We start from the raw sequence: 9,956 nt of genomic DNA, 5'->3' as shown, positions 1-9,956 counted from the left end.
GGGGGGGGGGGGGGGGGGGAGCACACCTGCAGTCCCGCCGGTGTCTCCCTCCAGCGGCCCCTCCGGGTCCGTGGCCGCGCTCCCCTTACCGGTCTCCTGCCTGCCGGTTTCCCTACTTGGCGATGTTCGCCCCCGTTGTTAAATACGTTCCGTCCTGCAACCGCGTCCTGCGGGGCTCAGCCAGCCTCCACCCACGGGCACTCGGGTTCCTCGTCCCCAGTCATTACGGCCTAGGGTACTTGGGCACCTAAACTGTTTTCCATCTTTCGGGGGCTGCTGTTAGCACCGCTACTGCTACTTGCTCAGACCCGGAGAGTGGTCAAGGGGCACCCGCCTCCGCACGACCCCGACAAGTTGGGGGGGGGCGCTGTGCTGTGTGGGCTCCCTCAGGCCCTGCAGGATGAGTTCCGGGGCGCTGCCTCTCTTCTCCCCTGAACGTCCTGCTCTGTGATGCTCTCTCTTCAGAGACACCCCATTTCTGGGGGTCTCGTCATCCTTGGGGGACCCAGGTATATGGCTGCCCCCACCAGCAGGGCCTTCCCCGGGCTCAGCTCTGCTCACAGCTCTACGAGAGGGTGCCACGTGGCCCCTGTTCTACAGACGTGGACACTCAGGCTCAGACCGTTTACACAGCTTGCCAAAGCTAATCCACAGCAAGCAGCTGGCTGGGCCAGGATTCAAGCCTGGGCGTCTGGAAGCAAAGTGTGTGCAGCTATTTGTACGTTTAGTGGTCACCCTTCTCGCCCAGGCTGCCATCCCTGGAGGCTGGGGTTCTGAGCCTTTCCAAAGCACAGGATTTATGCCCCAACTGTCAGGATCGAGTCTGACTGAAACATCAAAGAAAAGGCTCATGTGAAAAGCCTCCCAGTGAGGACTCTCCATGGCGCTTCTCTCTGCACTTGTCCCTGAGGGTCTCTCACCGACCCTGGGACGCGCTCCCTCCTGGAAGGACAAATTCTCCCGCGTGGCACATCCTGGCATGCTGTCCAGGCCTGGAGCCGTGCCCCGAAATCAAAGCTGGTCAGGAGACCCACCACAAGCCTCAGGGGGCGAGTCTTCAGGAGCTAAGGGTCTAGGAGAGGTGGCTGATGCAGCTGAAAGGCACGGTGACACAGAAGGGACGGGGCCCGAGCCACAGGAGGAGAGCGAGGGGGGCAGGGTGAGCTCCATGGGGCCTCTGGTCAAACCTGTCCTCTTACAGGGGAGCCCGAGGCTTCCAGGCATCAGAGTAGGCCCGTCCTGCAGCCCCTGGGCCCCCATCAGAGGTGCCCTGCACTGGCTGTGCCCCCACGAGTGGGCAGAGGAAGTCCAGTCAGCCCTGCCCGCTTCCTCCTTCTCAACCTCCAGGAGATGACTGGCGGTCTCCTGCAGCTCCGCCCCGCGCCGGCCAGAGACGGGGCTGAAGCCCCGCACCAGCTCTGCAGGCTCCCGGGAGGACCTGCCCTGGGGCCCGCTGCGTGGAGGCCAGTGGTGACACCACCACTGGAGAGAGCTCAGGCCCCGGGCAGATGCCGGTGGCTCAGGCCAGCCGGCAGGGCCGCAGGCGGCGGCGAGCTCTTACCGATGCTGTCACTGTCGGTGAACCCGAAAATGCCTTTCACTTGGTTGAAGGTAACGTGCTTCTGAATCTTCACCACGTTCTTGTAGAAGCCGGGACTCGACCTGCACAGACAATCAGAATCAAATGCCAGGTTCACGGGGTGGCCTGCCGCTGAGGCCAAGGCAGCAGACGGTGAAACCTGAGTGCGCACGTGTGGGCTGAGGACACAGAGTGGGCAGGGAAGGGCCCAGAAGGCACCCGTAGGCAAAGGCACCTGTGGCAGGCAAAATAGAGTGGCTGGGGGAGGGCGGAAGAACCGTCCACTGGACTGCCTGCCACCAGTGCTGAGCCCCGACCTGGGACTTCTAGAACGCTCAGAGAACATACGGACTCGCCCCAAGGAACCACCCCGACCAGGAGCAGAGCTGCGTCTGGAGCGCCAGCGCTCAGATTCCCAGTGCAGTGTCTTTCTATCCCTCGTGGCTCCTGGCAGGAAGGCCTGTCTGGGCCCCCGCGCGGGGCCAGAAATGTGTGTGGGGACAGGGTATCTGGGGCCAGCCTCCATGCCATGGACTTCTGTCCCCACAGAGCCCTGGCTGCTTCGCTCCCACCCAGAGAGAGGCTGGCTCTGCTGTGGTTTCAGCTCCGAAAGACTGGGAAGGAGTCTTGTTCAATCAAAGATCTAGATTTTGAGTTGTCTCAAGAAAAAGAAGTAAAATGCTCAACTGTTTAAAAAAACTCTTAATGGAAGTAAGACATTTGAAAACAGGATTTAGCTTTTAAAACTCCTGACTTTAGGTTCAATGAAAGAGGTCTTTCTGAGAAGAGGCAGCACAGAACCTTTGATTTATCTGGGTTTTCGTCTCTCCTGCGTGGTCGTGAAGGAAGAGGAAGTTCCTGCCGGGCAAAGGCAGAGGATGCACAGCGACAGGCTGGGAAGGTCGCCACAGACCCACGTTCTCTCAGAATGTGCTGAGAGCAGGGGAGGGCTGTGTGGTGGCTTTTCATGTGGACTGTTCAGAAGACCACCCCCCATCACGTGCCCACCCACTCAGGCATCTTCGTGGACTTGCAGGAGGTGTTTGCTTCTGCCCCACCAGCGTCTCGGGGCAGCGAGGAGGGGACTTTGGCCCACGGCTGTGTTCTCAGGGCCTAGGAGGCACCTGCCACAGAGGGCAGCCCGTGTCTACCGTCCTGACCTGGTGGGACAGGGCCACCCCTCACTGCGTACCAGATGTGGCTGAGTGGAGCCTGGGGTGCTGGGGGGTGCATGTGACTCTGGGTGTCAGAGGGACAGCTCCCAGGAGAAGGGAGCGGCGCCGGGGAGAGGGGAGCAGGGTGCACTCAGAGGCAGGGGGTGGGACTGCGGGTCATGCCATCTAGCTGGACGTGGCAGGGAGGCTGGGGAGGAACACGGGCCACCCACCAAGGGGCCTGTGAGCTGAAGGGAAGGTGGACACTTCATCCTGACGCCGACACAGAAGCGGGAGAGGCGTGGGTGGCGGGGGGCAGGGCGGCGAGGCCCGGAGGGCGCTGGCTGCGGGCACGGAGGCTGAGGGGCTGCGTGGGGGGCAGGTGGCAGCACCGGAGGGTGTGGCGACCGAGTAGCGCCCTCAAGGAGGGTGCAGGGTGTGGCTTCTGCCCACACAGTTCGGTCAGTTTCTTTGAAGGAACAAGAGAAGGCGCCGTACGGCGCCTGACGGCTCATCCAGCCCCATCTCGTGGACCAGACTCGGGCTGACTCGTTGCCACCGAACAGAGGAGCCAGGTCTCGAACCCGGGTCTGTTTCCTTCCCTCCACGACCACGTTTCCTCAAGGACGCCACAATGCCTCTGCCCAGGGAGAAGTGATTTTTAAAAACTCAAGGTAAAGTTAAAAAATTATTAATTCCTTTATAGTTGGTAGAGCGGCCAGACTTCCCATCAAGGCGACGATGTCTCTGTGGACATAAAGCCCCCGCTCAGATGTCAGTCCTTACAAAGGGGGACGATCTGGGGAGACGGCGAGCGGGCTCCTCTGCTCGGGGTGCGGACACAGCCGCCCCGGCCTGGTAGGGAGCCCTTGGAGGACAGGGGCCGCGCTCCTCCCGTGCCTCGGGCGCAGAGCTGCGCCTCGGGGGCTCAGGAAGAACTTGCTGAGTGGAACAGCGTATTCTCGGGACACCTGACCAAGCCTTAGTTTTCTAACGTGCTTCTTCGTAGTCATTTGGGATGGAACAGACCTCAGAAGTTTCGATTTGGGGATTTCCCGAATGCAGTGTTTTGGCCTACTGAGTGGTCGACTTAAAGAACCGGCCCGTGAGCGGCCCGTGTGCCAGCGAGTCCTGCTCTGCCAGGAGAAAAGTATGCCAAGATGAAGGCGCTAACCCTGTGAACGGACGGTCTTGGAGAGAAACTACAGTTCTGCCTCCAGCTGGGATGGAACCCTTCCCTGGAGAACGAAACCAGGAAGCCATATCCTAACGTTTCATAAAGGGAGGGAGACCGTCATCAGACCTCACGCCATTTCCGACCGCGAGGCCCCGCCGCCCGCCGCGCCCCTACCCCATGTAGTCAAGGTCCGAGAAGATGAACGTCTTGTTGCCGTCGAAGCCACAGGCGATGATGTCCTTGGCGTTCTCCACGGCGTAGCCGTGGGCCTGGTCCAGGGTCAGGTCTTTCCACAGGTACTTCTCGTCGTCCGTCATCTGGATGACCAGGGGCACGTTAAACACATCCTGCAGCCACCTAGGAGACACCGGGGAGAGGCTGCCGTCTCGTTTCCCTGTTCTGCATCCGAAGACACAGCTGCTGCTAACAGGGATGTCAAAGCTCTCTCGTCGCCACAACCACCGCACGGTGTCGTGCTGCGAAGTGTGACCACTGCGACTGACAGGTGGGGAGGCCCCGCTTCCGCTCTGCGGCTGCTTTAGGAGGTGGGGAGTACTGCCGCCCTCCTGCAGACGTGCAGGTGGAGGCTCGGGGAAGGGACTCTGCTGCGGTCACAGGAACCGGGACAGGAGGGGACAGGCTGGCTGACCCCATCACGGCCACGCTTTCTAAAGTGACACCAGGTGCAACGTGAACAGGAGCCAGAAAGGCGCCTTGTCTGTCTGACGATCACAAACTGGGGCTGCCTCGTCATTCTAGACACGCTTTGTAAGTAACATCCCGGATTTACCAATGAGAGCGAAAAAGGGCACACAACAGAATACTTACTTTGTGAAAATAAACGGGATGAGGTGACCCACGTGCATGGCTTCGGAAGAGGGGCCCCTGCCCGTGTACAGGTAAAAGGGCTTCTTATTTTCATAGGCGTCAAGGATTTGATTCATATCTCTAAAGGAAAAAGGAGAAAAGGAAACTGGTTTTCTGAAATAAAAATTAAGGCACTAATGCTCACTTGGAAATGATAGAGAAAATACAACACAATTGCTATCTGTGGCGCTTATGTTAGAAACATGACAGGAAATGTCTGCTGACAGGACTTCTCCTGTGTTGGTTTTAAGAGCCTAAGACACGCAGGTTTGGAATCAAAGCTGGATACAGCTGGGGAGCCCTCCGGAATTTTCAAGTGTCAGTGTCCCCGTGTCATCTGCTTTCCTGGGAATGATACCAAGCCGGCCCTACATACTCCCTCGTTTAGAACCCCCAGCCCTGAGACTCTGGAGACCCAGACTGGGGGACCGCAGGGCTCTGCGCGGTCCTGACTCGGGGCCGGGGGTGAGGGACGCCCGCGGGAGTGCAGAGGTGAGGACCCCCCGGCTGCAGGTCTGATTCGGGGCCTCCTCAGCCAAGCCGGGGCCTGTGTCTTCACGCGGGAGTCACCGTGGCATCCTCGGCCCTCCCCCAGGCCTGGGGCCCACAGACCATGCACGTGACGGGTCTTCCTTCCAGCCCGTGCGGCAGAATCACCTGGACCCCACCTTCAGAGAATCTGACTCAGGGGGTCTGGGGTGATGTCTGGGAATCTGCATGTTTAAAAGCCCCCTCAGTGATGGCCATGGTGGCGGGTGTGAGCCCACTACTCCAGGGTATGAGCACTCTTTGTCTCTGGACAGTGTCCCCAAATAAAAGAGGTCCCTTTCCGGAGGTCTGGGCGGGAGATCCCAGACAAGAATACTCTAAGAAATGTCCCCTCCTCACAGACCAAGGTTTCATAGCACCCATCTTCGGGCTCATGGGACCATGGGAACCGTTTCTTTGTGCTAAGCCTCTTTTACCTCCAGGGAATGACCGATCATACATGATTCTTGAAATAAGGAAAGAATAAAAAAATGTAATTTTGGAAGAAAGGAGTCCTTCTTTGGTTCTCACACCTGACTTTTACGGGCTTAAAGAAGCAAGAAGACACTGTAGCTGTCCCACGAGCTGTCCTCGAGTCTCTGAGAGCCCCCCAGGGACTGCCCCGGCGTCCAGGCACTCTTAAGGAGCAGAGGGGATGGACTGGGCCTTGCAACCTGAGCTCAGCTTCGTGAGGACGGAGTCCAGCAGGTGCAGGAGTGCAGGCAAAGCCCATGGCTGCAGCTTCACGGCACGTGCTTTGTCTCCCCTAACCCCCCACTCGCAGATGATAAAATTAGAGGGAACTTCTCAAATCTGAGGATGGCCAAAAGCTGCAAGTCCTATACCTTCCCAAGCCAAGAGCCTACAGGGTTGAACTGAAGTAAATAAGTCGTATGGGCAGCGAGAGCTGTAAGATGCTGAGTTTTGACCTAAGATCAATAAATTTGCTAAGCCTTCAGCTAAAGTGACCAAGGTGGGGGGAAAAAAGCACAAAGACTCTACCAAAGTCAGGAATGGAAGAAGGGATGTTATTACTGACTTTATGGGACTAAACAGGATTATAAAGGAATACTAAGAACCATACACCCACAAATGAGACAACCTTGATGAAAAAGACCAATTCCTAGAGAGAAACAAATGACCAAACTGACTCAAGGAGGAAGAGAAAATCTGAACAAATCTAGAACAAGCAAAGAAACTGAACTAGTAATCAACGAATGACCCACGAAGGAGAAGCGGGGACCAGACAGCCTCACGGTGGGTCCATCAAGTATTCAACAACAACAACCACCCTTCACAAACCCTTCCGAACACACTGACGAGGGAACACTTGCAAACTCATTCGGAGGCTGGGTTAGCCCGACACCGCGAGCGACAGAAAACCGCAGACCCTAGGGCACGGCTGCCACCACCGCCACAGCCAGGAGATCAGCCCAGCAGCACCACGATACGCCGCCGTCACGTGGGACTTGTCCGAGGAATGCAAGGTTGGCTCCACATACAAAGACGCACCAGTGTGATGCACGCTATTAATATGAAAATAAGACAAAACCACATGAGCATCTCAACAGACTTGGAGGAATTTAATAAAACCCAACACCTTTCTCGGTGAAAATACTCAACAAGCTAAGAAGAGACGGAAACTTCCTTAACATAATTCAGGGCAGTTTTGGAAAACCTGCAGCTAAATGTAAAAATAAAACTCTCGGAAGAAAACACAGGTGCAAATCTTCATGATCTTGGACTAGGCAGCAGTTTCTTAGACAGGACACTAAAAGCAAAAGGAGCCAGAGAACAAAATAAACTGTATTTCATAAAAATGAAACAAGTTTTGTGTTTCAAAGTACACTGTCATAAAGTGAAAAGACAGCATGCACAATGGGAGCAAGTATTTGCAAACCGTATATTTGGTAAGAAACTAGGATCTGGAATATTATACAAAGAGCTCTTACAGCTCAATTAAAAGATCACCTAATCAAAAAATGGGCAAAGGATAAGAATACATAGAAATAGGGGCGCCTGAGTGGCTTAGTCGGCTAAGACTCCCGACTTCGGCTCAGGTCAGATCTCACGTTCCTGGGTTTGAGCCCCGCGTCAGGCTCTGTGCTGACAGCTAGCTCAGAGCCTGGAGCCTGCTTCCAGTTCTGTGTCTCCTTCTTTCTCTTTCCCTCCCCCTCTCATGCTCTGTCTCTCTCTGTATCAAAAATAAATAAAACATTAAAAAATAAAAAAATAAAATTAAAAAAAAAAAAAAAAAGAATACATAGAAATTGCCCAGAAGCACACGCAAGGATGCTCCACACCACTAGTCTCTGGGGAAATACAGATCAAGACGCAAAACCACTTCAGGGGCGGCTGGGCGGCTGAGCGTCCGAGTCTTGACTTCGACTCAGGTCGTGATCCCAGGGTTGTGGGGTTGAGTCCCGCTTCAGGCTCCGTGCTGAGCTCGGAGCCGACTTGGGATCCTTTCTCTCTGTCCCTCTGCCTTCCTGCCAGATCTTGTGCGTGCTCTCTCTCTCCATCTCAAGAAGAAAAAATAAAGAAAAAAGAAGAAAGAAAAAACCACTTCATACGCACAAGAATGGCTATAAAGAAACAAAGACAAAGTGGAGGACAGGCAGGGGCGGTGAGGGTGTGGTGACACTGGGACCCTTGCTGGTACACTACCGGTGGGAGCGCAGAGTCACAGCCACTGTGCAGACGTCTGGCAGATCCCCGGAAGGTTCAGGAGCTGCTTTACGATGCAGCAGTTCTGTCCCCACACGCACCCTGAGGACTGAGAATGTATGTCCACGCAGAAACTTGCATACAGATGTTCAGAGCAGCGTTACCGATGACCAGGAAGTGGAAGTGACCCCAATGCCCAGCAGTCGGTGAACAGATCCACAAAATGTGGGCCGAGTCTATTCAACGGCACATTATTCAGGTATAAAAGGAGTGAGGCACAAACACAGCTGCCAACACGGAAGCACCTGGAGACCCCAGAGATGGTGGTCGCCGGGGTGGGGGGCGGGGCTCCTTCCTGGGGTGGAGATGTTCTGGAGGTGGTGGTGGAGGGGAAGCTTATGAGTATACGAAAGACCACTGAACTGTGTACTTTAAACAGGTTAATTAAGTCTTAAGGTAAAAGCTTTGATTATATTCTGTCCAGAAGGAGGGCAGAGTGCGGCCTGGAGTCTGGTGCATGTGGGATTCTAGGTGTTCCGGCAGACCGCTGGCGCTGTCCTGCGCTCTCCTGTCACCGTGAAGCCCACGCAGAACAGAATAGCCCTGCTGCGTGGGCCGGAAACCGCGTGAGCAGAGCTTCAGAAATGAGCTCCAGGAACCCTTTGGGAACCTGCCCGTTTTCTGATGCAATCTGCGTGGAATTTATAGTCGGAGGAAGGGATAGTCTGTTCCAGGTACACGCCAGTAGTTTCTCTTTTGCTAGGACTTATGAGGGGCCAGGACAATGGCAGGAAGACGGCACAGTTTCAGGAAGCCTCTTGCTTATCGCGTGGGAAACGTTAAACTTGGACATACTAATCTCTTTTATCTGATGAGACTTTATGATTTATTGTGCATAATCTGGACAATCGAACGGCATTTGGTTTAGGGTTGAACCTCCTCTGCTGTGCATGTAACCTTCACTTTGTGAAGTGAACAGTTCACAAATGAATAAAGTTCACAAATGAATAAAGGGCCCAGGGTGAGGGGGCCGACGTGAACCCACGGCCAGTTACCGACAGGACAGAAGTGACCCCAGTCTGCAGGCAACGTCAGACAGCCCGCCGGAGGGCCTCCTCACCACGGCTGGGTCTACAGGGAGGGGGCGGGGAGCCCTGACCTGTGCGAGAAGAAGATGCCTCTGCGCAGGAAGCGGTGCGGCCTCTGCCCGGTGGCTCGCTCTATCCGGCTCACCAGCTCTTTGTCAATTTTGCTGCTCCCGAACCGAACTGGGGAAAACAAATTATAATAAAGAGGCGGGGACGGTCTTAGGTGGTGTGGGGTCTGGTGATCGGTATCACCGGAGGGACAAGCTGGTGATCCGTGTGCAACCGTAACGAACCCCGTTCTCTCCAGGACCTTTGCTCCTAGTCCCTACCTCAACCCCAAGTCGAATGTCGCTCACATTAACAGTGACCGCCGAGACGACAACCAGCAACCCAGGGAACGGATTACGGGACAAAACGCTGCTTCGCCGGGGACTGGATTCTGAGGGGAAGCCTGCCCAGAACGCAGTGTGGCCGGCAACGTTTCACCTCCGCCCCCTCCCCCCAGTTGCTTATTAAGGGAAACTTCACGAACACCGACAACCATGATTCTAATATTCTTTAGCTGTTGAGTCGAACTAACCTCTGTCTACAAATGAATTTTCCCTCATTGATAGTCTATACTTAAATTATGGAAAATGGCTTTCAACTTTGACAGAAGCATTTCAGTAACGCCTCCTCTCTGGTGATCACCGGTGATCTCGGAGTAAGGCCCTCCCTGAGTGGAAGCCCCGTGGGGAAGAGCTTGCCAGTGGCGACCTGTCCCTCCGAGAGGTCACCCTCTTAAGTGGACTTCCAGCTTTTCAGCTCGAGTCGAGCTCACTGGAGGAGACTTAGGTGATCCATCACTGACTTTTACCATTCACTAAAAGGTGATTTGAATGACCGCAAAGATGTCA

The 9,956-nt window shown here is 55.3% G+C and overlaps 1 protein-coding gene across 1 annotated transcript in view; it reads right to left on the bottom strand.

Moving 5' to 3' along the window:
* The window catches only part of WARS (tryptophanyl-tRNA synthetase), a 28,838-nt gene that overhangs the window by 6,899 nt on the left and 11,983 nt on the right, over positions 1–9,956 (bottom strand). The window contains exons 4-7 of the mRNA XM_029951857.1: positions 9,132–9,240; positions 4,739–4,858; positions 4,085–4,267; positions 1,520–1,662 (exon numbers count right to left, since the gene is read on the bottom strand). Of these exons, the coding sequence (XP_029807717.1) occupies positions 1,520–1,662; positions 4,085–4,267; positions 4,739–4,858; positions 9,132–9,240 (555 nt within the window). The remainder of the gene's footprint in view (positions 1–1,519; positions 1,663–4,084; positions 4,268–4,738; positions 4,859–9,131; positions 9,241–9,956) is intronic.

This window comes from Suricata suricatta, chromosome 9, assembly GCF_006229205.1.
Source record: "Suricata suricatta isolate VVHF042 chromosome 9, meerkat_22Aug2017_6uvM2_HiC, whole genome shotgun sequence".
NCBI lineage: Eukaryota > Metazoa > Chordata > Mammalia > Carnivora > Herpestidae > Suricata > Suricata suricatta.
Note: the sequence above shows the minus strand (reverse complement) of the source record. Positions and strands in the feature narration are given on the sequence as shown.